Below are 27,975 nucleotides of genomic sequence, written 5' to 3' on the forward strand. Positions count from 1 at the left end.
AGCTATAAGTGTTGGCTAAATGAATATTCTTCAGTCCATAATTCATGTTGCAGATAAATAATAAAACATTCATTTTGTATTTCATGAATACACTTTTATAGCATGCAGCCACTGTAAAGATTACTTTGCTAAAGTCTTTGAATACATGTTTGTACAACCTATATGTGAAATATGGCAATTTTATCAAAATGAATGAAGCTTGATAAGATGAGCTCAACAAACAGCTGCATGTATTAGACTGCTCATCATGCATGTCTAAGCAGCGCATATTTATTTGTGAGCCTATTTGTGCCACACTTATCATGCTGAACACATAACTTGAAAATCCATCCATTACCATTACAAGCAATATAAAAAAATTGTTTTGAACTACTCACTCACTGTTTAAAAGAAGACATCAGTAAATTCTACATGCAGTGGCAAACACACAAACATCTTGCTATTCAGTAAATCTGACTGAATCTAGATGATTCACTTCATAGGTAGATTCTGGGGTTTGTGTTTTTTGGGTTTGTAAATTAATTATCATTTGGATGTAAATATGTTCCATTCCCTTAAGTAGACTGCCATATGACTTCACAAGCAAGTTTTCTGTCTACAAAAACAGTTTATAATAATTACAACAATTTCTCTACTGCATCTTGATCCTGTCGTCTCATAAATCTCTGGGAGTATCACTCATTGTAAATTGCTGCCATGAACTAATAACAAGGGACTGTCCACTGTCTGGAGAACCTCATTAAATGTTCATTCTGAATCTGCATCTGTGGGACAGAAACACTTTAGACATTTGGGAAGACCTGTGCTATGTGATAGAAGACGCACGGGATTATCCATAGCACAGGTCTCTGTGGTATCATTCACTCGGCTGTGCTCATACCTGAAGGGCAGGTCTTCACAAACCACACCAACACTCATTATCCACTGAACTCTCCCAAGGATACATTTGGAGCAACGTTGCTCTCAGTTTAGTCAAATACACTAAAGTCAGTTAATGAATGCTTTTTTCCCATAATTGTTATGCGTGCAACTCCTATCCCTCATTCTGACCTTTCCACCTCACATTCTACTGACTCAGTCAGATGTCTTAATGTGAATAGCCATTCATTTTCAGAAGCTAATTCTTAAAAAAACTGGGAAACTATTCCCCAATTTCAAGTTTCTCCAGCAAGCTTAACATGATATATGAAGTTTCAGCATTAGGAAATAGTAATAATCTTCAATTCCACTCTTAAAACTGTCCTGCTCCCTCTACACGCAAAATTAAATATCCATAAAAAATATGAATCAATACAGTATATTATGCAGTTTGGGGCCAGTGTCAGTCAGTTTAAGAAATGAATACGTTTACTTAGCAAGGACATTAAATCAACATATATTTAAAAATAAAATGTTTTGAACATCTGTGCATCAAAGAAAAAAGTATCATGGTTTCCACGATAACATTAAGTAGCACAACTATTTATAACATTGGTAATAAAAATAAAAGTTTCTTGAGCTCCAAGTCAGCATTACTATGCACCTTTTCCACATTTCCGGGTTTCTCAGCAGCGGAAGTCATCATAGTTGGGATAACTTGAAGAGCAGTGAATGGAAGAGTACCACAATTTTTTTTTTTTTTTTTTTGCAAGTGCTGTCATACGATTAATCGTGATTAATCGCATCCAAAATAAAAGTTTTGTTTACATATATGTATGTGTACTGTGTCTATTTATTATGTATATATAAATACACACACATACAGTATATATTTTGAAAATATTGATATTATTATATTTTATATTATATATAAATATATTTAATATATAAACGTAACAGATTTTTCTTAAATATATACATGCATGTATTTGTATTTATATATACATAATAAATATACACAGTACACACACACATTTTAGATAAATACAGATAAAAGTTAAATACATCAGACTTGCCATGCAGACAAGAGAAATAATTAAACACCACATAAACATTACAGCACAAAGAATATATATTTAGAAATAGAAAATTAGAAAAATAGAATTAAAAATTATAAATGTAAAAAAAACTAAACAAATTAACTTAATTTGAATATTGCAGCATTCTCCATGATCAACTTTACAGAACTCAACTGAAAAATGAAACCCTGAAATAATGTGGAAAATGCCTAGACATTGTGGATTAGTACTTCTGTCCATCCAAATGTAGCAAGCACAGATTATTTCACAGACATACCTTAGAAAATAATTGTAATATACAGCGCTGCTTATGGATATCTAATCAAGTCCTGCAAACACTGCCTCTGTCAGTGCAGGAAAAAGGAGTTGCCTGATCCTTCTTCTTTATCAGAAATATCAGCAACTCTTGTCCAAGGTAAATTGGGTGTGCATGAATACAAACTTCCCCAGGAGGTGTGTTAGTGTTGTTCTTAGCTTGCACATTGGTTTAGAATGGCAAAATCCTCAAATTATCACCAAATAGAAACGCCTTTTGATTGTCTTGCCAGGAGCAGGAGGAAAGTGCATGCTTGACCACAGGATAAATCCATCAAACATGGCTACATCATCGAAAGAAAGATTTAAAGAGAAATGTAGGAAATCTGTTCAATAACTTTCCATTCATATAACCTTTATCACTTGTCAAGTAGGCTGCATGACTGTTACATGTGATCATCATAGATAAAATATTGCATTAAAAATGCCTCCATTCCTCAATATCTGCTGGATTAAATTAAGTGTTTTACTGACCTCCTCATATTTCATTTAATACACTCATCAAAATCCCTTTGTTCCATTTATGGCCTTTGCAAGCTGTATTAATACATACGGCACACTAATGAAACACACGTTACACAGTTATTGTTTCTTTTAAGTAAAATGTGTCTAAAAGTGTAACACGTTTGTTAGTATTACATTGTGGGCTGTGCTAAATTAATCAAGATGTGAAATGTTGTTGATAACAAGACAAAGTAGACAGGCCACCAGTATTATATAACACATGAGCCATTATACGCAAGATTGGGCATTTCTCTGGCACCCATATTAAGATTCCAAACTTATTATGTAATATTTACCAAACTATTATTTGATCTGCAGAGATCCAACTATTTTATTTTGTTTGGAAAAATTCCTGCATGACCCCATCTCTCCTTTGCCACACAGATGACAACGGACGTGTTTCGAAGCCGAGCGTTTTCCCCAGCTATTCACACAACCGATTGCTACCTCCAATCCAGACTTGGCAGGGAGGAAGAACCGGCATCTATTTTGGCTCGAGTCCTAATTGGTCTAAAAATACACGTATTGTCATCGATCAATTAATCTGTCAACACATACATTCTTTCTTTTCACAACTGTGTTTATGAAACAGCATTACCCATCAAAAGGATGACATTTCAAGGGTGCATTGTTTAATCCAAGAATAAAGGTTTGCTTGTGAAGTGAAAAAAGCTAGTTACATATCTCAGTCACGAGTTTGGGATTTCATCCCAGCCCTCATGAAGGACAGCATAAAGTTGTTCAAGAAACTTTTTCAATTGTGTCACCCACACCTGCAAAAATCAGTCTGGATGTGCTCAGAAAACAAATTAGTGAAATATCCTCATAATACCCTAAAGCTCAAACAGGTGTGTTTAGATCTATCCTCTTACGACTGGTATAAAAAACAACCAGCTGTTTAATATGTTGTGATAGATCACACAAAGGAAGAAGATAATTCCACTCTAAGGAATATTCAGGTCATTATCTTAATCAGTCTGCTGCACTCTTCCCAGAATTCAACTCTCAGACATTTATCTGATAGCACAAGGATGCTATGTTACTTCACATACATGTTCATAAGAATGTTAAGTGAATGTGGGTGGAAATTCAGGTGCTATCTGGCAGAATGATGATTGACGCTAGCATTACGTGTTATGAATGATTGAAGGAAACAAGAAGATTTAACTCTGTCACGCCATCTGTGAAAAGTTCTCCAGGGTCAAATAAAAAATTAGAGCCCCTGCACAGCTGCCAAAAATGAAAAAATAAATGTGACGACAAAGCCTAGAAGTGGATTAGCTCCAAAAAGTGTCAGTCTGCTGAACTTTTGAAGGATGCAGGTGCAACCTACTGCTCACCTGAGATCTGTCACTGCCTTGAACTCCTCCGATTCCTGTAACAGATTCCCTGAGCTCCTAAATTCCATTAAGAGTCCACAAACAACATGCACCATTCATCATGATCCCTTAGTTTCCTCTGAAACTAAGATGAATGAGCATGTTACACATGTAGTTATTTAAGTACACTGCACCATTTTCCCATTCACCAAATTCTAAGAAAGATGAAACATTATATCAAAGACTGTGAAACAGTTTAGAGATGGCTCTTCATTTTCATGCCAATGAGTCCTGAATTGTTCATAGTGTCCCAAACAGTTGTGGCATAAAGAATTACAATGAAGCAGCCAGAGAGAAGCGGGTGCAAATAGCATGTGACCAACAAAGCATGAAGCCAGATGACAAGATTTGATTATTAGAGCATGAGTATACCAATGCTGAGAGATTCTGACCTCTAGATACCTCTGCATGGAGGTACTGCTCAGCCCTTTGATGTAACGAGACCAATGGCATGTCCCAACAAGGAACAAGTCATTCTCTCTAACACATTCCCAAACAACTGACCTCAAGTTTGGTCCATAAGCTGGTGCCAATATATCCCCCCCCCCCCCCAAAAAAAAAAAAACCATTAATGAGCAAAAGGCCTTACATGGCTTTAATAATAGAATATAAATAGGAAAAATATTTGGGACATGACCACTTGAACAGTTAGCAGGTATCTTCTCCATGATGTGCCAAATTGCCAAGAGCAAGATTTTCATGGATCTTACTGAAAGTCGGAAAGGATCTTCACTACTGCAGCTGACTTTTAGTTTGGGATCTAAAGACATTAACAAATTCCAAACTGACAGAGGACAGACACTGGTCCAGTAAAACAGACTGAGCTTTTGTTTAGCACAACTAAAGCAAAGATGACCTCTAGAGACTCAGAAGCAAAGTGCACATGAAAAATAGTCCTATAATTTTTGCAGACTAGTAAAATATATATTTCAGCAGCACAACATTTTCTTTACAACAAATCAATGAACAATAAGTTAATATAAAATATATCTTTTCACACAGTATTGACAGTTACTTTGTCTATTTTCTATCTGCCAATGAAACCAGATCCAAACAAACTCACAGAAGAATGAAAAGAACTGTGATTTGAAAGAATCGTTTGAATGAAACATTCAATGACTGAGTATGCTATTAGAATATGCATACTTCCCTTTATTCAGCAAGATACTTAAGAGCACATCCAGTGGACACTTTGGACACAAGCATTGCTGGTAGGTTATATAACAATTACAACAGGACAAATTTAATAAATTCAGAATAAATTTTCACTATATAGAACATACTTTTTAACGGTTGTAAAGTAGGCCTAATTACATATTACATAAGAAATACCTACACAGTGCTGTTTTCCGTCGCAGCCAGTAACTTCTTGAATAAATTTCGCGAGCCAGTAAGTACCTGAATTAGCATTTTGAAAGAATCGGTTGAATGAATGATTCACTCGTAAAGATGGTCATCTATCACCACCTACTTGATGGACTGTATATCAGCACTCATGGAATGCAGCTGGCCAGTAAAATTCAAGGAGCAAAACTACATGTGGTATAAAATGTTGTTGTTTTTTCACACACATTTTGTTTCAGTACTCATATCATAACAAGAACATGCAAGGTTTCTGAGTATTTTTAGGACTGCAACAATAACAGTAAATAAAGAAAATTGTAGAAGTGACCAGCCTCCAGTGGGTGGATGATGGAGGGGTATTTGATGTGAGAAAAAGTTAGTCTGGGAACTCAGTAAACATGGGAATCGGAGGGCTAGAACATGAGCAAAATCTAGGGTGTGAGGAAATAGGTCACTTGCCTGGGAGACTTAAGTGGGAGCATGGTTCATTTGAGTGCCACATTGTTTCTCAGTGAGATGGTCTATGCCTTCAGTGACACAGTTTTGTCCCATAAAACATTTTGTTCCTCACGTTTTGCAGACAAAAGGATGCCTCATGTTCCAGTCTCCATTTTTGGTGTGCATGTACTTGCTTATTAATTTCAGACTCAATTTTCAGGCTATTCCAGTCAAGCCTGCGTCTGATCTTTAGCCCACTAATGCTCATCATTGTCTTTCTCAGGCAGGACAAAAATACTGCAGTTGGTCTGCCAATAATGTCTGAGTTAAGAAATTTCTAACACTGAAAAATGATCTAAAAACAGCATCCAAATGAACTAAAACCACGATTTACATTGATTTACCATGATTTACAACTTATTTTATTTTCCTAAATTACTTAGTGACAATTGGAAAATTCTAATGCCATGTATTCTCACTGCAGAAGTTCCCAAACGTAATGTCTCAAGCTTTGCCTTTTGAGGCCACACTTTCTCTGTATTCTGATTTCCAAATTAAATAATAGCAAATCCAAACACCGATGACACTTTGACACAAGAGCTTTGAAATGAACAAAATAATAAAAGAAAACATGCTTGAGAACTCAATCCATCAGCAGTTCTGAATCAGAACTCAGCATAATTCCTCATCACTATAAACCTCTTATCCTCTCAGAACAAAACTTTGTCTTTGATGAATTGTGATCTGTTTTCAAGAGCACAGCTAATAAAACACGGGCGTGACCTCAACAGAGGACTATTCACAACAGCAGGACCCCTGGCCCCTTCCACACAGAGATTGTAGGGATTTATTTATTTATTCATGTTAACTGTGCTTTGCTATAGTGCAAAGATTCGTTATACACATTAATCTGCTTATTCCTTTATTTTCTAATAAGACTATGTAAAAAGTAATGGTTACACTGACCTCTGCTGACAGCTGAAGAGAAACAACCGTTTAGTTTCCAAAGTGTGGGATTTACTTTCAAATAATTTTCACTCAGAAATACTAGTGAATTTCATAAATAAAACGGAAAGAACACAAGACATTAAAATAGTGTGCATAAAAAGTTAATAGTATATTCTTGTTAAACATACCCCAATAATCTTTGTTTAATTAAATGTTTTTTACACTGAAGAAAATTAAGTACAGTGATATGGCTCTCTATAAACACTGCTTTCAATAAAATACAAAAATAATAATTTTAATTTCTTCTTAATTTTACATTTGATGCAGGTTTTAGACAACTTTACATAGTTTTTTGTTGGTATGCAATATAGATAAATTGTAGAGAAAAGCACATGCAGAGGAGTGAAATTAGAGAAAAATGAGACTACAGGAGTAAAAACTGTAGCTGCCCATGTCTATATGTAAGGCTAAAATCTACACATTTATCTCCCAGATGGGCTACAAATATAACCAGCTGAAAAGTCCAACATGAATTTCCATGCAGGTTTGGTGCTGGTGGATCAGTCAATTGGTCCATGAACAAACAAACAAATAAATAAATACAATTTAAAAAATTGTCATTATATTGACAACAGCAAGGGATAGGTTGTGAATTAAAACACACACACAAAAAAATTATGCCCAGTGTTTGCCCCATTTTTGTTTTTTTTTTTGTTTACTAATACTTGAGGCAACGAGTGTCTGAACTACACTGAAACTTTTCTTAAATGGATGGCGTTTATTGGTACTTTCGATGATGAAAGGCGTGAATGGGGCCTTTCATCAGATGGGATTATTCACGCGCCGTGAGAATAGGCGGCAGTATCGAGTCTTTCACTGACTGTATTCAAATGATAATCACCGAGAGACGGTTCTTGTTCCGGGTCGTGCTGTTTTGTTATGCTAAGTGAAAAACGGGTTTAAGAGCGTCACGTTATAAATACACTCGTTTTGAGGTTTGGGAAACAGATCAGGACGCGATGCAAAGACCACAGTTTCGCCATCCCCGCCAGGGCTCTGGTCCGCGGGCCGCAGGCTTCCGCAGCCCGCCTCCAGCCTTCGACAGGACAGGGAGTATGTTTCCATCGCCACCGTGGGCGTTTTCAACTCCACCGCCGCCGCCGTTTGGACCTAGATTTGGACAGTGTTCTCCCAATACCCCACCGAGAGAGTTTGGTGGTAACAGAGGCGGCGGCGGGAAGTATTTTAGCGATCAGTCTCCGGCTCACACACCGCGCAGATCGAGCAGCAGTCCCCGCGGCGCACCGTTCAGACGCTCGCCGTATGAGACCCCCAGACGACACTCTGGATATCAGGTAGTTCCCTCGCGTTCAGGGCCTAATTAAAAAAACTAATGCGCAATTTGAATTTTAAACATTTTTGTGCTGTAAAATTTAATTTATCTGCGGTATTTTGCTGCTCTAATCCGAGTTCATTTCTGCGAACTGTGTGCGTTTGTTTGTTTTGTTGGTTTGGACACTGATACAAACTATGAGTAACTGTGGTTGTTTTAACGTCTTTCTGCATGACAATTTTCTCCTTAAGGGTTCACCACGGACATCCACACCGTTTGGGTCAGCGCATGGCAGGGAGAGAGGGACAAATGATATGGAAAAATATTACAAACCATCAATGCTCCAAGATCCCTGGGCTGACCTACAGCCCATCTCAGTTACACAAACTCAGTCTAAATGCAACTTCAAACAAACCAATACAAGCAGACAAGGGAGGTACTACAATTAAAACTTTACCTAACTTCAGTGAAAGGGAAAAGTCACTGAACAGTCCTTTTTTATTTAGTGCACCAGTAGTGCACTAAATTTTTAAAGTCAAACGGAGCCAGCCGAACACATGGACCTGAGGCAGGATTCACCAGCAATAATTCTTGAGAAACTGACTTAACAACATTTTCTAAAATATGTACTTGCTTGTATAAAGAGACGTTCTCTCTTACTTTTATATCTGCTCCTCAACGACAGGATCATAAAAATGGGGTGCTATTGTAACTGGCAGCCTATTCATAGTAGTTTGCCATCTCTGGCCCACTCCCATGGAGTTTGCAAATCCTTCATTGAATTCAGAGGAATATATCGTCAAGCTCAAAATGCAATCTAACAAAAGATGTCTGATCAACACATCCATCTACCTCTCAATATTGACTGTGTGCTGTTAACTAGAACAGGTCAGGTCAAGTATTTGTAAGTTTGGCTCCTTTACTAATTTTCTATGGACTGTTTATTTTGTTTTTTAACTTTTTATTTTTGGTGACTTTTGGTTTTATCACAGTCTATGATAATTTCTTTTTTGTATATATATATATATATATAAACATAAACTGGCAACAGGCATTGTAATCATAAACAGCCCACAAAGAACTATTGTTGAATTATAAGCCAAATATAATTAAAAGTTGTAATGCAATACAGTCCTTGTCAAAAAACATTGCAAGTTGAAATCTGTTACGCTTTATTTACTAAAACCATGTTTAATATCTTCAAAATGAATCTTACCATGGATAATGTAGTTAAAACACCGTAACATTACTACACATCTCTGCAAGTTGTAATTCAGTCTTTTCTGTAGGCATTACGTTTTTGCTGTACAATATATCATATGAATCTCATATTGGAGGTCTACAAAAATAGATTTTATTAATGTAACAGAAACATAACATTTGACTTTTTTTTTTTTTTTTAAAGTTCAGTATGCTTAAATGTTTGTATTTCATTTTCGTTCAACATTCATATCACCATAATTACTGTTGTAATATTACATTACATCAGTGCTGTCAGTTTTCTTTGTATTGGTTGTCAGCTAGTTCTTTCGATAAAGCTTATAATTTGCCCTTACCCTATTTTGAATTCAGATTTCTGCATGTTCAGCGTTTTGCCAAGAGACACCCATAATATAGAATGAAAGTGTATCTAAGTGAATAAGAACGACTCAAACAATAGAGGCTTATATTAAAATGTCTTGTAAACTTTTTTTTTTCCGCTCAAAGACAGTCACTTTTTAAAGTAATAAGGGGTCTCTTGAGGCATCAGCTGTTGATATGTCAGCATCATTGCCACATGGCACGCTTACTGCACAAACAGACCAATCAAGAGCTTGTTGAGGGATAGTTACCCACTATGGCTGACTAAACAGAGGGAAAGAACTTGAATATGCCACAGTACACACACAAAGATTTGGGTAAAGACAATCACAGAGTTAACATTTAAAAAACAGTGTAGTTTAGCTGCAAAATAAAAAGTTGGTAATGTGGAAATAAACTGTCAACCTCACATTTATTTACACATGGATGTGCTTATTCAAAACCATTCATCAAAGGGTGACGATTCTTGTTTACTCCAGATCTGCAGATGTCTTAAAAGCAGATTGTGTCCAGCCCTTAGAGTTTCTTAGTTTTAGTATGAGTGAGCATGATTTCACAATATACTCTTCCCCTTAGAACTAAAATTCAGAAAATTTCAATTTACAATAAAAAATATAATTACACAGGATAAACTTAGCAAGAAATATTCAGTTGCATATAAGTTATAATAAAGGACACAATTCAGTCTGTGTAATAAAACATTCCAACCTGTTTTCACAGTTAAGTCAACTCAAGCTAAATGATGTTCTCATTTCTAAATCGCAAAATCTATGTGTGATTTGGGACCCCTAGATAGCACAAAACAAACCTCTAAATCTGGTGCCGTACACACGGATGAGTGAAAAAGCCCTTTTAACTACAAATATTTTATGTTTAAGGAGAGATTGGGTTATGTTAAATCACGTATTTGAAACGAGTTTGGTGCACTATTAGAATTAGGATATTAAAATGAAATAAAGGACAGTGCCAACTTTTCTGAAATGCATGGGCTTTTAGACTGTCTGAATTCAAAGAGGTTTTGGTAAAGAGCCAATTGACAATAAACTCCATTGATTCCTGTGTTTATTAGCTATTTTTAATCATTTGAGCATTTGCTTGGGTAATATTTAGCATTGCCTATGTTAGGCAAAGATATATAGCTATAATTTTCTTGTAGAAAATTACCTAAAAGCATTTATGCAGCTTGACACCCAACATTTTTGTAACATTAAGGCTTTACTTCAGGAAGTAGAACAGAACAGAAGGTTTAAATCCTCAAAACACACCATGAACTTACAAATAGTTGGGAGTAGTAGTATTTTTTCTAAAGTGTTAGTGTTTAACAATCAATGTACTCACATTTAACTAAAAGCAACTAAAGTAAACAGAATCTAAGTCATTACAAATGATTATAGTAGTCAGTTCTGGTGTGCTTGAGCTAAGAAATGTTTTTATCTGATATGTCAGACCTTTGACACCATTTGTAATTTTAATGCATATCTGATGTTCTGCCCTTTTATACCCATTGAGAAACAATAACGAGAAGAAACAGACACAGGCCTAGATGTAGCCTAGATGTGTTTTAAGGAGATAATCTCCAGCATTTTTGCCTGGAGAGTGATGAAACCTGATGGATTTTTTTTGGAAGCAGTGGAAGGGTAGAGAAAAGATGTTAGTGTTATAGTGCGACCCAGTCGTTATAAAATGCAACATCTTTCTCGAATTCTCTTTGCCAAACTTTTCCTCTTCTTTTTTCCATTTTTCTCTTTGCCATCTTCCATTTTTCTGGCTCTGATTTCACGCATGAGATCAAAAAACACCTGGAGAGATTATGAAGTTTGTATGAATCATTAGTACTGCTAATACAGAAAGATTCATTCTGCTTGGTGAAGGGACAGTTCACTTAAAAATGAAAAACTGTCATTTACTCACCCTCAAGTCATCCAATGCTGAACATTCTTCACAATTTATTTTAAAGTAATACGGGCTTGAAACAACATGCGGGTGAATAAATGACTATTTTCATTTTTGATTGAACTATCCCTAAATGTATCAAATGTAATGGTTGCCAAACCAGTTTTTGTGTGGCCTACCTTATCTACGTTGGCACGGGTTTTGGCAGAAGTCTCGACGTAGCTGACTGCCCACTGATCTGCTCTGGCCTTGGCCTCCTCCACCCCGACTTGCCGTCGGTCCTCCAAGTCTGACTTATTTCCCACCAGCAGGAAAGGTACGTTCTCCTCCTCTTTTACTCGAAGGATCTGTTCTCTGAAGTTTAGAGATAAAATGGGAAAACTCTGGATACATTTTGCTGCATGAACAAATTTAGCCAAGCTTTTGACTTGTACCCTGCAGTACCAGTGTTGTGTTAATCACCAGTTTTCAAGTCATCTCTACCTGAAATCAGCAGTAGCAGCAAAGGATTCAGATTCTGTGATGGAGAACATGCAGAGAAATCCCTCTCCGCTGCGGAAGTAGTTGTCCCGAATGGCAGCGTAGTCCTCCTGTCCCGCTGTGTCGAGGATGTCGATCTGAACCTCCTCTCCATCCAGAACCACCTTTTTTCTGTAGCTGTCAGCTTTGGTGGGCTCATAGTCTTCCACAAACTTTGAGAGAGATCAGCACAATTATACCTTGTGGTTAACCTCAATGTACACACGATGTGAAATTCCTAAATATTAAGTCTTACCTCATCATACATGAATTGCAGTGTTAGTGCTGACTTGCCCACGCCACCGCTGCCCACCATTATCACCTTGTGAAGGCCAAATGCCAAAGCATTCCTGTTGGCAGCCATGGCTTCAGGCAACGAGAGATGGGTGGCAATGCAGTGAAGAAGTAGTGAAAAATCAGAGGTAGATGGATATTAAGGGAAACCTAGAAGGAAGAACTTTGAGAAGAAGCAAATGATAAAGAATGGTGTTTTATGTACAGCAGCAACTATTTGGGACATTCAGGAACAATTACCTACATCCATTACTAATAATATACCTGCACCCTTTCAAGTGAGTCAAACATGTTTGGGGTGTTACTTGTGCATAATCAGCTTTGTCTTGTTCCCATCATTCACCCTGTTTATAATGATGATAACAGGCCTACTTTCTTTTCGGTCCCCTGAGAAAATGCTAAAACAATGAGTCTTCTCATAAAAGCTAGCCTAGCATTTGTTGGTTCCCTTCCTAACTGACACTGACATCATTGTTTACTAGAGTGAAGCAAAAAAAAAAACAACAACATAAATTTGACAATTCTCTTAAAGAACTGCTGATGGTTTGCCCAAAAATGTAAGTTCTGTCATTTACTCACCCTCATGTTGTTCCAAACCTGTATGACTTTCTTCTGTGGAACATAAAAGATGATATGTAAACAGATTTGGTGACCATTGACTTCCATTGTATAGACAAAAAACACTGGGACATTTCTCAAAACATCATCTTTAATGTTCCACAGAAGATGAAAGTCATACAGCTCTGGAATCACATATAACGTGAGTATTTTCATTTTCAGGGTGAATTATCCTTTTTAATCTTCCTATCAAATGTGATCAATGTGGAATTAATTGCTTCCATATAGCCTAATAAATCCAAACTTTAAAATACAAAAGTAGCCAACTGTCCAGAATGTGAGACTATAGGTCATAGGTGTAATGTGATTATATGTAATGAGTATATATAAAGAAAAAACTTTGAAAATCTGAAATCATGGGCGGAGTCACTACACAGTAATAGATTACTGCTGTTGACTCGAGTGCTAACAACAGCAGTTGCTTTAGGTTTACTCCGTTTACACGGTCGTCTGTGGTGTATATGGAAAGGGTGTGGCATACGTTATGCTTGATCGTTGACTGCTTCCACATGATTGATGCCACATTAACAAGCTTGTTGGCACAAAGAGTGAGAAGAACAAAACAATGGAATATTTAAATGAGCACTTGACTAATGGGGCATCACATTTCTATAAAGGTGCCTCAGTAGGCAGTAGGCTCAGTATGTGGCCCTGGTTCATTTTAATAACACATGAGAATGTTACAAGGTTGCAATGTGGCATAAAGTGAAGTTAATATTTCTGAACCAAAGACTATGGTTTTGAACTGGTCTGTAAATATACAGCAATGAAAGGGCCTTTTGTTAATTCATACAGATTGCAAGGTCAGAGAAAACAAGTGAAATATCCAAAAGATATCATGTACTTCAAAATGAACATTGTCATTATAGCAGTATGTTAACTCATTAGCCTTTCAAAACAAACTGAACATTATGTCTAAGTATACTGTATGAAAATTATAATTAAATATGAAACATCTAACATATGGAATATCTATCTATGGATGGATGGATAGGTAGATAAAGCACAAAGTTGTCCATTTAAGGGAACTGATTTTGTACCCCAACAAGCTACAATATTCTGACAGTGTAGACAGACTATTTTGTAAATAGTTGCACAGGCTCCAGAGGCCTTTATATGCAGCAGCATCATTTAAAATCTCAAATATGTGCTGTGAGATTCACTATAATGTACCTGTATATGCAAATATGTTTTAGAAACGGAGAGCGGACTGCGGAGTAATTATTTATATGACAAATAAATAAACTAACTTTGGGTCGTGATCCATTCCGTAACAATTGAACAACGGCTACAACACATGCGCGTGATATTTGACACCTGTTCCGTTCATACAGTCCTTCACAAGAAAACAAGACATGCGCGAATTGTATTAATTCACTCAATAGAAACTAGCGAGGGAAACAAGTTATTCTAATGTCGGGGTCATTCACAAAGGGGATCCCGACCATTCAGAAAGTGCTCGTTGATGCAGCTAATGACTGCTGCTGAGCTAGCAGGCTAACTCAGTTATGTCAAAATAACAAGCAAGAGGGGCTGCTGTAGTTCACGAGCACTTTCGGGTAAAATCTCTAGTGATTTTCCTGTTATATTTAAATACGGACAGCGCGCTAACTGCCACTTCCGTGTTTAAGGGAGGGTTTGGTTTTAGCACTCCTCCACAGCTAATGGGGAAAACGTACTGCTTGAGGACTTAGTATGTGCTGTTATATCAAACCATCTAATAAAATAAACGAATGGCAGTGTGCTATCACAATAAAAGGTATAGAAATAGTTTGTACAAATCAGATACTTACCAAATGAACGGGCACTTGCGTGGTCGACGTTAGCTTTGCTGCTACGAGCAGATTTGTTTTGCATCAATGCATGACTCAGAAGGGAGCAGCACTACTGACAGCTTCGGCTGGCTGGGCTTGGTCTTCACACACTACCAGTTCACTTGTGAATAGAAAGAAAACAATCTTCATATATGCTAAGACCTGAACGTGTTAAATAATGCCACATAACTCGATGCGTTACATCTCCGTCATGTCTTTCTCAGCTACAAATAGTTGTAGAGTCGTTTTAAAACTTTCTGTAATACCAGTGTCTTCTAGTCGATGATACTTCTACAGTACCGGGTGTACAGAAGAGACTCAAACTAAAATTATGTTTTGCGACGTCATTACCACAAGAAAATTGTCCGCCTAGAGGTCTCCTGGATAACTGTACAGCACCGCCAGGAAGACCAGTAGAAAATGCTTGTGCTTTTTAATAGGCATGCGTAGCCTTCAATGAAACAGCAATTGCCCACGTTATTATAGTAGTTCAACCCAAAAAAATTTAGCCACCAAAACTTCTATGTGATTATGAAGTTGACAAATTACATACAGATCTCTTACAGAAGCCCGTAGTGAAGGTGAGCTGGACTGTCAGATCAGTAACTTTCTAGTTCCAGAATTAAGAAAATTTTAGTAAGTTATTTTGTGAATTAGTATCTGAATTAGTTGCACCGTATTATAACAAGAGGCATCTGCAAATAAATGATGCTAGAGCCAACTTTACTTTTCTGAGGAACTTTTTCCAATTACTTTTAATCACTTCGTCTCGTTTTTATTGATCTCTGAAATCAGTTCTCCTCAAGTTCACACAGTTGTTGTAACAGAATAAATACCTGTGTAGTTTATATTAACAATAAACATCTTCCACCACCAGAAAGTGTCTTGTTTTATTCATTTCAAGCAAAGTGTGCTGTCTGTCTTGTTTTGATGTTAATAAATATTTTATTTGAATTACAAATACAAGAATGGTCATGATATATTATTATATTTTAAAATAACTCTTTTCTTTTAAAAATATAATCCTGTGATTGCAATGCTGAATTTTCTCTATTCTGATTGGTGCTCAAGAAACATTATCAATCTTGATAACTGCTGGTCAATATTTTTGTGTAAACCATGATACACTATATTGCCAAAAGTATTGGGTCCCCTTCTAATGAACATGTTTGACTACTTTAGTAATTTCTGAGTACAAATCTTAATGTTAAAGCATATAATGATATTCTAGAACTTGACTGCAGACCAGTCAAGTTCTTCCACACTGACTGAATCAATCATGTCTTTTTGAACCGTGCCTTATACACAGAGGCACTGTCATGTTAGACTAGAAAAGGGTCTTGTACAAACTGTTGCTATAAAATTAGAAGCACACAATTCCCTAGAATATCATTATATGCTTAAACATTAGGATTTGTATTTATAGAAATGACTAAAGTAGTCAAACATGTTCATTAGAAGGGGGTGACCCAATACTTTTGGCAATATAGTGTACATATTTCTTTCAGGATTCTTAAATGAATGGAAGGTTCAAACGAACAGCATTTATTTGGAATAGATACACTATAAATGTGTTACCACAACATAACTTGTCTTCAGTGAATCACAAGGAGATATTCTTCGTGAGGTAACGCCATTTGAAGAGTGTTTATTTGGTACTCAGGTGAAAATGGATGTAACAAGATTAACTAAGAAAAATCAGGTTTGTGAAAAGAAACTAAATTGAAAAGTAAAATAACCCTGAGGCATGTAGTCGAGAGATTTGAAAACGAAAGTATATGCCTCTGTTTAAACACTGTTTTGACACTATATTTTTTATATAATCATACATTTGGTTAATTTGACATCTCTGCTGGCTTTGCATTGAAATGCTGCATACGAGGCACTGAGCTCACGGAGTTTACATAAAGATTGCTAAGTGTCTGTATCCAACCAGCCGTACAATTTATTTGCGACTGTAAATTAGTGCCTCTCACAAGTGTCTGGTCTTAAGCATCATATATAACTTTAACCATCTTCATACAATATATATCTGTCAATATCTTATACAAAGACATCTTATACACTGACAGCCCTTCAGTCATATTGGAGTTGCTCTCCATTCTTTCCCCTCAGTGAGTGCGCGAGGTTGGTGGATGAACACGCTGTATCGCACACCCTGGTTAGCAGCAGAGCGAACAAATCCACTATTCGCAGTCATAGTGATGGCCCGCAGGGTGTCCCCTGTCCCAAAGATCATCAGTGATCTACGGTTCACCTTTGAGCTCATAACCAAGCGTTGTGTGCGCTCAGATGGCTGATCCGGAACTACTTTGAGCCTGGCTAGCAGCTCCTCTGCTCTGGATTTTTCTCCCGGGCCTCCTAATGTATCCAAGATCACGCGGAAATCCTCAACCGCAGAATGGCAAGCAAACAGCTCTTTTCCCTTCATGAACTCCTCCAGGCGGGGCAGGACCTTCTCTTGGCGCTCCTGGGCGGCCTGCTCCGTCAGCACCACTTCCTTAAATGTGAAGTGACAGTTGCCGTGGCTGAGGGACGACACATATGTGATCAAAGTGGTGATGTCAAGGTTCACCCTGTTGCACACGTCCACCTTCACTTCAGTGGGGAAGGCAAGGCTGGCCACAATGCTGTCTCGATCAACACGGGTGTGCATGAGGTCTGTATCGTCACTGTCATTGTCATCATCATCATCATCCTCTTCTTCCTCAACCAAAGCTTCATTCTCTCCCTCCTGGTCCTCTTCCACACAACCATGTTTGTCTTCACTGTCTTCTTCCTCCTCTTCTTCTCCACCTTCGATTATTGTATTAACGGCAACAATGTCACCTCTCACAGAGATGCCCATTTCTTTGAGCTTGTCAGCCATAGGGCTTGAGACCCCATTGTAGAAGGCAAATATAATGTGAGGGTTGCTGTACTGCACAGGCTGCTGCCGACTTGCCTCAAGGAAATCTTCTGCTTGTCGTATCACGCTTTTATCCCCGTACTGGCCACGGCCTTGCCAGATGTTGTGCAGCGCCTCTGCCTTGCGCCCGATGGCTTTCACCCAAGTGTGTCCACCATTCGCCACCACATCGACCACTAACGTCTGTTTCTGGCCGTCAGGGACCTCGTAGGCGAACACGTGCAGGACACTCACCACATTCTCTAGATTCTCGGCTGATTCGACGATAGCCCTCAGATGAGTGAGATTGGTACTTTGCAGGTGGGACTCCTTAATAACAACCTTGCCGGCCTCCACCTTCTGCAGGAACTTGAGCTCAGCCCGCAGCTTACTGCAGAGTTTAGCACGACCCTCAACCTCACGGCCTTGGCGACTGCAAATCTTGTTCACTCGCTCAAGCAGCTCCTTGGCTACTCTGATCCGGTCCTGCAGCGTGTTGTAAGTAGCCATTACTGCTGAACATTATTCCTACTGAATGAGAAAGAAAAAGACTAAAATAATGACCACAGAACTGTGACAACATGTATGTTTGTATACCACATTTAGGAATGGCTAATGCTTAGAATTCCTAAAAAAATCTGATTTACATAAAAAATTGCAATTGAAAGAATAGTTTAACCAAAAATTTTAATTTGCTGAAAATGTACTCACCCGCCATCTAAGATATATATATTAATAATAAACAACGGATTTGTTCCTTACAAACATTCAGTGTTTCATTTCGCAAGGCTTTAATTGATATACTAGAGTCAAGTGGATCATTGTGATGTTTTTATCAGCTGTTTGGACTCTAATTCTGACGGCACCCATTCACTGCAGAGTGATGTAATGCTAAATTTCTCCATCTCTATTCAGATGATGAAACAAACTCATCCACATCTTGGTACACATGCAGCAAATTTCCACTTTTGGGTGAACTGTGCCTTTAAATCATCATAGGCGTTTGTAATCTAGAATTTTCTGGATGTTGTATGAATTAAACAGAAAATGTATGTTAAATTAATGGCAGGAAAAGCAAGATACAGGAATATTTTAGTAAGTTAGTAGAATAAACAAAAATCACAGAACTTAAATGAGAAGGTCTATATATATATATGAATAAATTCGCTAAGGCGTGGTTTTAGCGCAACACTACTGGATAATACATATATAAACATAAAGCCTTTCACACATTCTTAAGAAAATACCAATCAGTGCCCAGATTATCACGTTGTTTTTACACACCGGCTCATAAATATTTGGGCTTGTCAGTTTGGTGGTTTTCTGCATACCAGTCACATTTCTTCCTGCTTGCTTTAAATAAAAGAAGTTTATAACACCGTTTAAGTGAAGAAAAGCGGAGTTATCCGGAAAGTATGAAATACTTACAGCACATACAGGTTCTAGTTCTGCTTCTTCTGTTATGAGCTGACGCTTTTCATCCACGAAGTAGAGGAAAGTAGTGCTGCCATAAAGAGTTTGTGTCGCCACCTAGTTTGGAGGATATGAATTGAGTGAATTGCAGTAAGTATAGCAATTCTTGTTCAGTTCCACTTGAGACAAATTAGGAATAAACGTAGCCTATTGATTTTGTGCAATTTTATATTTTGAAGATGTATTTTACATCTAAATTCCATATTCTTAGTCTATTAGTCAATTTTCTTTACAAATTCCTCCATGCATCGCATTCATTAGACATTACATTGTATAAAAATAACCACAATGGCAAACCGTTTTAACATTTATTCTTTTAAAATTACTAGCATCTATTTCTATTTTACTATAATTATTATTATACTAACAAGCAGTTCAGGATATTAGCATTTTTTTTAGTTTATTATCTGATGACAAGTAAATAATATTGTAATGACTAATCAGAATAAGTATTTTATTGTTCAATCAAAATATTATCACTGAGATTAAATTTGTTTAAAAACAACTGGAATATACTTTAGTGCCTATGTTCTAGTTTTTAATAAATATTGAAGAATGATTAACTATTTTTATGTATCTAAGAAATAAGTAGGCCTACTAATAAATAGTTACTAGTAAAACTAAAATATCTGAGCAATATTAGTCATTAATAAATAAATGGCACAAAATGTCCTATTTGTAGTAGCAATGGAATATTTAGTTGTCGCTATATTGATATAGTGATGGAATATAAAACTTGGCACTACTACTGGGCTTTTTGTAATAAAAGTATTCTTATGTAAGCTGACATTTAAAAATCACTTTTATATAAAGCAGTTGGAATTAACTTTGTGTATATAAATATAAAAAAACTTGCCATACCCTGGCTAGCTACAAGTGAACAGCTATTGTAAAAGAGAAAAAAAAATAGAAGTACGAGCAATTAAAAAAACTAGTAATATAAAAATAGCTTTCATTCAACAATGCATGCTAAAACGGCTTGCCATAACATTAAGCATCGTAGCTTTAAAAGCATTGCGTTACTGTACAGGAACGAGGGAGGGTATTAGGTCAAAGTGCCTCGCGCTCGCAGCAGACGCTCATGTACTCATGATAACAGATTCTGCAAGAGCCCATGCGTGCTCCTGACGCAACAAGTATCTGGTTTCCAGTCTCTCCTTTGGATGACTGCGCGCTGTCTGGAGTCTGGAGCTTTTAACATGAAGAAAATGCATAACCAGCACTGTATCTGAGGAAATACAGTTTTAAAACAGTCGTTTGTGGAACTGCGTTGAGTTTTAACCGATTGCATAATAGTTGCTCAGACTTTTGCCGTTATTTCTAATTTTCTAGTTGCATTACAGGATCGAACTGTATCTGAAAGCAGTCTTTGGCGGATTTTCATCACACATTTTCTTCAGTCGTATGTGTTTTACGCATATGGATACTTTTCCGGAGCGCAGACGGTAGATTATGCATTCCGCAGGATGGGTGCGAACAATGGGAAACAGAGCGGGAGTGACGGTGAGTGCCAGAATCAAACTCTCACAGCCAGACACAATGCTGCTTTTCCACTGTTAAATCTCGGTGTACAGCAGCCATAGTTGTGTCAACGTCACTATTCCCCCTTATTCTTTGTGGGCAACACTGGCCTTGCAGAAATCTCTTGTAATAAGTATATTTTAGAGCATACTTGTCATTTAGGTTTTGATACATTTTAAGGGTTACCCTTTAAACGTTAAAATACTTTCTGATATTTCTGGCATTGGGCCATTTTAAAATACACATATCACATGAATATACATAATAGAAATACATATTATGTCATGAATATTTATAATCCTCCCATATTTGTTTGAACAGCATTTTGCTAGATTTGAACCGAGGAAAGCCCTGGTGCTTAAATAGTTAATTTTCTGCATAGGAATAGAATTCATACATTAGATTGTCACCATTAGCCTACTTAAAACACGCCTAAAACTAATGTAAATGTAACATTATTCATTGTTTTTAATGCTTGAGAATTTTGGGGTTTATGCTTAACAATCCAGCTATAAATCTAATATATTTAGTGCCTTACATTTTTTTTGTTGTCCAACTCATTAAGTATAAATACACATGAAAGGACTCATATACTTCTCTGTTTAGTTTTTGTCACATAGACAGAAAGAAGATTTTGTTGCTGCATTAAAAAGGAAGCATGGTTCTTAAAGCAGATTTTTGAAAACTAAAGAGCTTTGGGTTTGGTCACAATGCGATGGTTTTACTAAAGTAACCATCAACAGAGGGGTGTGTGTACTTTAATAAGCTGTGAATCATGGCCTAACACATACCATCATTTTAGCTTGTGGGCAGATTTATGCCCCCCCCCCCCCCCCCCCCCCCCCCCAACAAATAGGTATATGACAGCGATTAAAGGTCAAAACAGAGGCTGTCTATTACAATATGGATGTTAAAGTTTGATACTGATCATGTCCTAATAACCATGAGCATTCATGCCAGAGATTTTGCTCTCACAGAGTCAGTTCTTGGCTGCGTGAGAGACTTGTGGTCTTTTAAACACCAGATTTCTCTGGAAGGTCAAGGTTTGGCCCTCAAGACTGGCATTCAGTGAGAAAACCAACAACTCCCCACACGCAGCTCTTCAATTTACATATTTCACATATCACAATCTTTTGCAATGTTTGCTGTTATCTTTCGCTGTTGAGATCCTTACAAAGTTGATGTTGTCTACTGATTAGTTTAGTTATTTCTAGGACCTCCCTTGATTTAATTAAACATAGTAAGACAAGATGATGTCTGTGTTTCATTCAAATGCACAACATTAAAAACTGCAATTTGTAAGCCAACAAATAGTAAATGTACACTTTTCCACATTAAATGTTTAAGTGGCTTCAATGCATTAAATACTTACTATTGTTATTCTAGTCTCACTGTGAGCTGTTTTTTTTTAAAGAGTGCCAGGTTTTTCCTTTTAGCATTGGTTTGAGCCATTAAAACAGTATGAGCATGCATGATGGATGCTTTAAAGCAAATGTTTGTTCAAGTTTAATATAAACGGAAGTCACAGTCAAAGACCATATTTTCTTCCTTAAAATAAAATCAGGATGTCCTGGATCTATTTTTTTTAGCCTAAATAAGTTATCCAAAGGAAACCAGTCAAACATATAGTGGATAATAACAAAATAAATCAAGCCTACACCAAATAATACCTTTTTGTTTTTATACAATGATTGTCTTAAGGATGCTAAAAGGGCCTTTATTTTTTAAGTGTTCAGTCACATACTGTAGATGAACATAGAACTTATTTGGTTGGTTTAAGGCTTTTAGGTAATTGTAACACTGCAATCTTTGGAACTGGTTTAGAGTGAACTGGTTTAGAGTCTAACATTTGTACCTTGCATAAAAGTACACACTGTTTTTATTATGAATATCGTGCTGCTCATATATAAGCCTGTATTCAGTGTTCTTTCCATAATCATTAAAAGCGCTTGCTTATTTTTTCAAATTTCATGCGAATCGTCTGGTTGAGCATCTATGGCAATAGCTTTGTAGAATTCCATCAATGCCATGTTTGTTCAGTCAATTAATTTCATTAGTAATGAAGCACATTCTTCAGAGACAATGAACAATAAACAATGCATATGATGCAACCAGACATTTCATTCAAGGTTAGTGTCTGAGCAGATTCCACTTTAGTTCACTGATTTCACTGATCATTTAAAAAAAAAAACTGGCCTGAAATGTCTTTAGTGATATCACTAGGAGACTATTTAGTGAAAAACAGGTTTGTTTACAGAGCTAAACACATTTTTTGCTCAGCATGTGGAGGCTCCATCAGTCAGGCCATTTATGGTAAAATAAAAGCTTATGTGAACTCGGGTTGTGTTTTCTCTCTCATCTAGCCTGTAAACATGCCTCATATGTGACCTGATGCTCTGAAGTGCCTTTGAAACAAACAGGAGTGTTTAGGACACTTTCACACCAGGGCATGTTGTTTTACCGTTATACTGTTTAGGTTTACGGTTATCCAAAAAAAAAAAAAAAAACAGAAATACATTTGTTCTGCTGGTTATTGGCTGTTTCAATTCAAAATAAATGTGCAATCAGCATGACTAATCAAACTACAAATACAAAGAAACATGAGGCTTAGGTTTACTGTTGTGTCTTTCCTCATTTGGAATCAGCTTTTTCAGATATTATAAAACAAAAGGCTTCTCATGTTGCATTCCAAAAAATGTCATCATCACCAAAAAGTTCTTTGGCTTCTATTTTTATATATAGATTTTTTTTTAATGTGATGATAAACTCAACTGAACGGTACCTCATCTTGCACTCTTAACTCAAATTTAGCTAGGCCTGTTTTTTTGGGCACAGGTTTTCTGTAATGTGATTTGTAAAAAGCTTCAGCTTTGTTTTGTTTTTTCTTGTCCCTGCCATTGGGGAGTATCTGTGGGAGGCATCTGGTTTGTTATTCTAAGTTTGTGATGGACAGAAAAAGAATGCCTGGCATTTATCGTAAGATTTGGTGAACCCTGTTGCATTCATTTTTTATTATATTTATGTTATCTGTGCACGCTTGACAGATAAAATAAAGTCTTGATATTTAATACTGTGTTTTGTGTATTGTGAGCATTATAGGCTATATGTACAGAAGTATGCTAAAATAAAGGTGTTTGCATACAGTATCTCTTTCTGTGGTTTTTGCTTGTTGAGTCTCTATTAGTGCTCTGGGTGTCCTGATGTGTCCTGGGGTGTTCTTTGTGATTTTAGGGAAAGGCAGTTCCAGTATTTCCTCCGACCTGAGTTCAAGTACAGATCAGACATCAACCAAAGCTTCAAAGAATGCAGCTACCAGTGAAGGTAGGCATATGGTCTTCATTAACCATCTCTAGCTAACCTTTTGTTTTTTTCTTGTTTTGCTCCTTTTGACTTGTTGATTATTTTGGTGGAACTTTTTTTTGTGGGGGTATAAAAACTTAAAAACAAACTGGCCTTCACAAACACAGGGTTTTTTTTATATCCCTTTTCTCTTTTTCATAATCTAGTCTTCAAATCTGATCCAAATCCATAGTGGTATTTAGAGTTTGCCTCGGGGGGGGGGGGGGGGGGGGGGGGTGGAAGAATCTGACTGGGTGTGTTTGGGTGAATTGTGTGAATGTGGATGAAAATAAAAAGACAAATGCTGGGGAGCTTGTGAGGCTGGCTTTTGAGGCCCTTTTTCTTGCAAGGCTTTCTTTGTTTATTATTCTGGGTGGGATTTATTAGAACACAGTTGTTGGTATGATTCTATGATTCTGCTCTAATAAATCAAACCCAGAATAAACAAATGATGATTCCAAACAAACCCCATAATGTAAAAATGTGTGTTTTGTGGCATTTAGTCCAAGTCTGTTAGCTTTGAGGTCATATATACTGTTAAAACGTTTAGGGTCATTAACTTGACAAAAAAAAAAATCATTAAATTGATCAAAAAAATTATTTTACACATGATTTATGCTGTTGAAATTTCTCTTCATCAAAAAATCCTGAAAAAAAAATGTTTCATGGTTTCCACAAAAAATATTAAGCAGCACAACTGCTCAACATTGAAGATAATAAGAAATGTTTCTTGAGCACCAAATCAGCATATAAGAATGATTTCTGAAGGACCATGAGACACTGAAGACTGGAGTAATGATGCTTTGCATCACAGGCATACATTACATTTAAAATAAATTAAAACAGTTTAATTAAATTGTAAGAATATTTCACAATATTACATTTTTTAAAATAGAGTAATTTTTAAATTTGACCAAATTAGCCAGATAAACATGTAAAATTTGCAGTCTTCCACATCAAGGAAAATGGACCAGAATTATTGATGATTCATCCTGAACTACACAGTTTATTGTCCAATCAGATACTTAACAAGAATGCCCCTCCCCCAATGCCTCCTCTAAACAACTATCAAGTACCAAATCAACTTCATAAACAATAGCCAGAAAAAGTAGTTTCCTCCTAAAAACTTCCTGTTTTAATTCAGTGGGTTTGTAAATCTGAAGGTTAATCAAATAATGTGAGAAAGAACAGGCAGTAATCTGCATTTCTCAGTGGTTGTGGTTGTAAAATGTGCTGTGCATGGACTTGGGTGGGAACAAGTAGACATGAAGGGAGTGGATAGCGTGTGCAGTGTGGAAGGTTGTTCTCCAGTGAGGGCATCCTCAGAGCCAACCTGTGGTGTGTGTGTGTGGTTGCGGCCTGCGGTATATCCAGCCCTCAGCGAGAGCAGATCTCGTCTCTCCTCAGCCTGTCCACAGTAATGTCAGAGCAGTTCTTCCAATGACTGCCTCTGTGGCTTTGATTTACACCAGCTCCGCCTTAAACACTGCAGATGGATAGACGCTGTAGCCACTGCTCTGTATAGACCGAGCCATTGTCTCTCTCTTTGCTTACAATTTGGTCTTGCGAACAGCAGAGGTGTTAAAGGGATAGTTCACCCCAAAATGTAAATCCTGTCATCCCTCTGTTACTTATATATGACTTTCTCACTTCTGTGGAACACAAAAGAAGATATTATGAAGAATGCTTTGACTGGTTTATCTATATAATGAAAGTCAGTGGGGTCCAAAACAACATTGTACTCGTTTGATATGGCCAAAAAGCACTAAGACATATTTCAGAATATCTTTTTTTGTGTTCTGCAGAAGTGAAAAGTCATACAGTTTTGGAATGACATGAAGGTGAGAAAATGACAGATTTTTTTTTTTATTGGGTGGACTGTTTCTTTAAAAGTGCCTTACTTACACCACTGGCTGAGCCAGAAACTTTACATGTTGAACCTCTCAAACAAAGATATATTTTAATATTAAACTTGGAGAGGAGAAAATATTTTAGCTTCAGAAAAATGACACACTTCACCTTTAAATGTAATATTACATGTGACATATTTACAGCTTACAGGAAAATGTAGAATAAAATGACAGAACCAAATTAGCAAAGTCTCAATTTATTCAAAGCTTGAAACTAAACCCACATGAATTGTGGGTGGTCATTTAGTCTCCACATGTTTGCATTTCACAGGGGTAGTTTATGAAATGTATTGTGGACAAATTTGGGAGTCCTTTTTTTAGATTATCACTGAGTGCTAGCGAGGCATTTTTGTGTCTTGAGTTATTTCATTTTAATGTGTATGTGTGGCTCCTCATTGTTTGCCACTCCTGGGATGGAAAAGCACAGCCACTCATTTGCTCCATAGTGAGTCATCTAGCCTTACGGTGTATCAAGCCGAGTACTAAACTTGCCACTGTTAGCAGTAAGTCATGGGGCCGTTTGACCGAGGAGAAGTGGGCAGAGCAGCTTCAGAGCTGTGATAGTATTGTTCTGAGAGAGGGCCCTTTCCTACCAGCACTTCCTCGCTGATAACCCCACAGGAGCTTGACCCCTGTTGCTTGTGCTGTGGTGTGTTTTTATTGTGGAGTAAAAGCATATGTCAGCTCAAAATTGTCAGTGCTTTGTAGTTTCGTTTAAGAAAACCCTGCAGCCTTCTGGAGCTATTTATATGGGATATTTGGCATCAGCAGCCCTTACAGCGGACTTGAGCTGTTGTTGATGCCCCCCGCTTTGATCCCCTGAACATTCCAAGTGTGATTAAATGTGTTACAGCGATCAGTTCAGTTTTACACTTTCAAAGATCAGTTACTTTAAATGGAATGTAGCGCTTGACCCAAAACCAATCTGACCCAGATCACTTTTGAACTCCATCATGGGTTGCATAATGCTATTAGGTTGCATAATAATAGTGAGTAATGATAACAACAACAACAATATTATTAGGATTATTATTATCCTATTGGATCATGCTTTTAGGTATGCTGCCTATTTAAACTTGTAAGACCTACCTGACTTTTGAAAGTTATCTTGGCTATGGATTATCACAAAATTATCACGGTTTTCCCCAAAATACTAAGCAGCACAACTGTTTTCAACAATGAAAATAATAAGAAGTGTTTCTTGAGCAGCAAATCAGCATGATTTCTGAAGGATCATGTGACACTGGAGTAATGGCTGCTGATAATTTGGCATTGCCATCACATGAGTAAATTAAATTTTAAATATGTTAAAATAGAAAACAGTTATTTTAAATTGCAATTATATTATATTTTACAATATTATTGTTTTTACAGAATTTTTGATCAAATAAAAGCAGCCTTGGTGTGAAAAGAAAAAATATTTTACCAAAAAACTTACCACCCCCAAACTTTTGTACTGAAAATCAACTGTTACTGTACCGTAGTGCTGAAACAATGCTTTGTTTGTAAATAATAAATCAAGTTGTTCGTGAAAAGTTGCCAAAAATGCACCAAAATGTAGTTATTTGTGGACTGATAACATCTTTTGTTGAAGGTGTGCTCTCTTATTTTAAAGTTTATAGTCAGGCCAGGCAAGAGCATGGACAAAAGCTGGATTGATTTTATCAGATGTAATTAGCCTAGCAGGCTTTGCTAGTCCTGCTGGAAGTAATCATTAGCCCCTTGGTAGCTACATCTTTAAGAAACATATGTTCTCTGTTTTAATCCCTGAGCTGTAAACGACAACTCTTAAAGATGACCCAAGGAGCTTTTCGTGAGGCTGCACGGTTCTTAGTACGTTTGGTTGATACTCATGATTTTGGTTAAGACTGTGCTGATTTATCAGAAGAAGTTTGTTTTAAATTATATGTCAAGGTTATTCCAAAGCA

The 27,975-nt window shown here is 36.9% G+C and overlaps 4 protein-coding genes across 7 annotated transcripts in view; 2 read left to right on the forward strand and 2 right to left on the reverse strand.

Moving 5' to 3' along the window:
* Positions 1 to 7,792: 7,792 nt before the first annotated feature.
* On the forward strand, positions 7,793 to 9,311 carry LOC306846234 (M-phase-specific PLK1-interacting protein-like). Its single transcript, XM_079379458.1, has 2 exons — positions 7,793 to 8,220; positions 8,450 to 9,311. The coding sequence occupies exons 1-2, from the start codon at positions 7,885 to 7,887 to the stop codon at positions 8,645 to 8,647; spliced, it is 534 nt and encodes a 177-aa protein (XP_079235584.1). The 5' UTR covers positions 7,793 to 7,884; the 3' UTR covers positions 8,648 to 9,311.
* Positions 9,312 to 9,355: 44 nt separating this feature from the next.
* Positions 9,356 to 15,329, reverse strand: LOC306846233 (ras-related protein Ral-A-like). Of its 3 annotated transcripts, XM_079379457.1 has the most exons (6): positions 14,897 to 15,317; positions 13,065 to 13,097; positions 12,448 to 12,648; positions 12,156 to 12,364; positions 11,852 to 12,026; positions 9,531 to 11,578 (listed from the first exon to the last, which is right to left on the reverse strand). In XM_079379457.1, exons 3-6 carry the CDS (start codon positions 12,553 to 12,555, stop codon positions 11,456 to 11,458), a joined length of 615 nt encoding a protein of 204 aa, XP_079235583.1. In that variant the 5' UTR covers positions 12,556 to 12,648; positions 13,065 to 13,097; positions 14,897 to 15,317; the 3' UTR covers positions 9,531 to 11,455. The 3 variants fall into 3 exon arrangements, with proteins under 3 accessions (XP_079235582.1, XP_079235583.1, XP_079235581.1); XM_079379456.1 differs by lacking the exon at positions 13,065 to 13,097 and having other exon boundaries at positions 9,356 to 11,578; positions 14,897 to 15,329; XM_079379455.1 differs by lacking the exon at positions 13,065 to 13,097 and having other exon boundaries at positions 12,448 to 12,557; positions 14,897 to 15,287.
* A 1,125-nt stretch (positions 15,330 to 16,454) lies between these two features.
* On the reverse strand, positions 16,455 to 19,294 carry LOC306846232 (UPF0415 protein C7orf25 homolog). Its single transcript, XM_079379454.1, has 2 exons — positions 19,233 to 19,294; positions 16,455 to 18,335 (listed from the first exon to the last, which is right to left on the reverse strand). The coding sequence occupies exon 2, from the start codon at positions 18,312 to 18,314 to the stop codon at positions 16,998 to 17,000; it is 1,317 nt and encodes a 438-aa protein (XP_079235580.1). The 5' UTR covers positions 18,315 to 18,335; positions 19,233 to 19,294; the 3' UTR covers positions 16,455 to 16,997.
* Positions 19,295 to 20,358: 1,064 nt separating this feature from the next.
* Positions 20,359 to 27,975, forward strand: part of LOC306846310 (F-box/LRR-repeat protein 7-like) — a 34,386-nt gene continuing 26,769 nt past the window's right edge. Inside the window, exons 1-3 of one of the 2 annotated variants that reach the window (XM_079379593.1) lie at positions 20,383 to 20,460; positions 20,678 to 20,780; positions 24,030 to 24,119. In XM_079379593.1, the coding sequence (XP_079235719.1) occupies positions 20,392 to 20,460; positions 20,678 to 20,780; positions 24,030 to 24,119 (262 nt within the window). In that variant the 5' untranslated portion in view covers positions 20,383 to 20,391. Of the gene's footprint in view, positions 20,781 to 24,029; positions 24,120 to 27,975 lie in introns of both variants that reach the window. The other variant, XM_079379592.1, reaches the window with a different exon arrangement.

The sequence above is a fragment of the Barbus barbus genome (genome assembly GCF_936440315.1).
Source record: "Barbus barbus genome assembly, chromosome: 26".
Taxonomy (NCBI): Eukaryota; Metazoa; Chordata; class Actinopteri; order Cypriniformes; family Cyprinidae; genus Barbus; species Barbus barbus.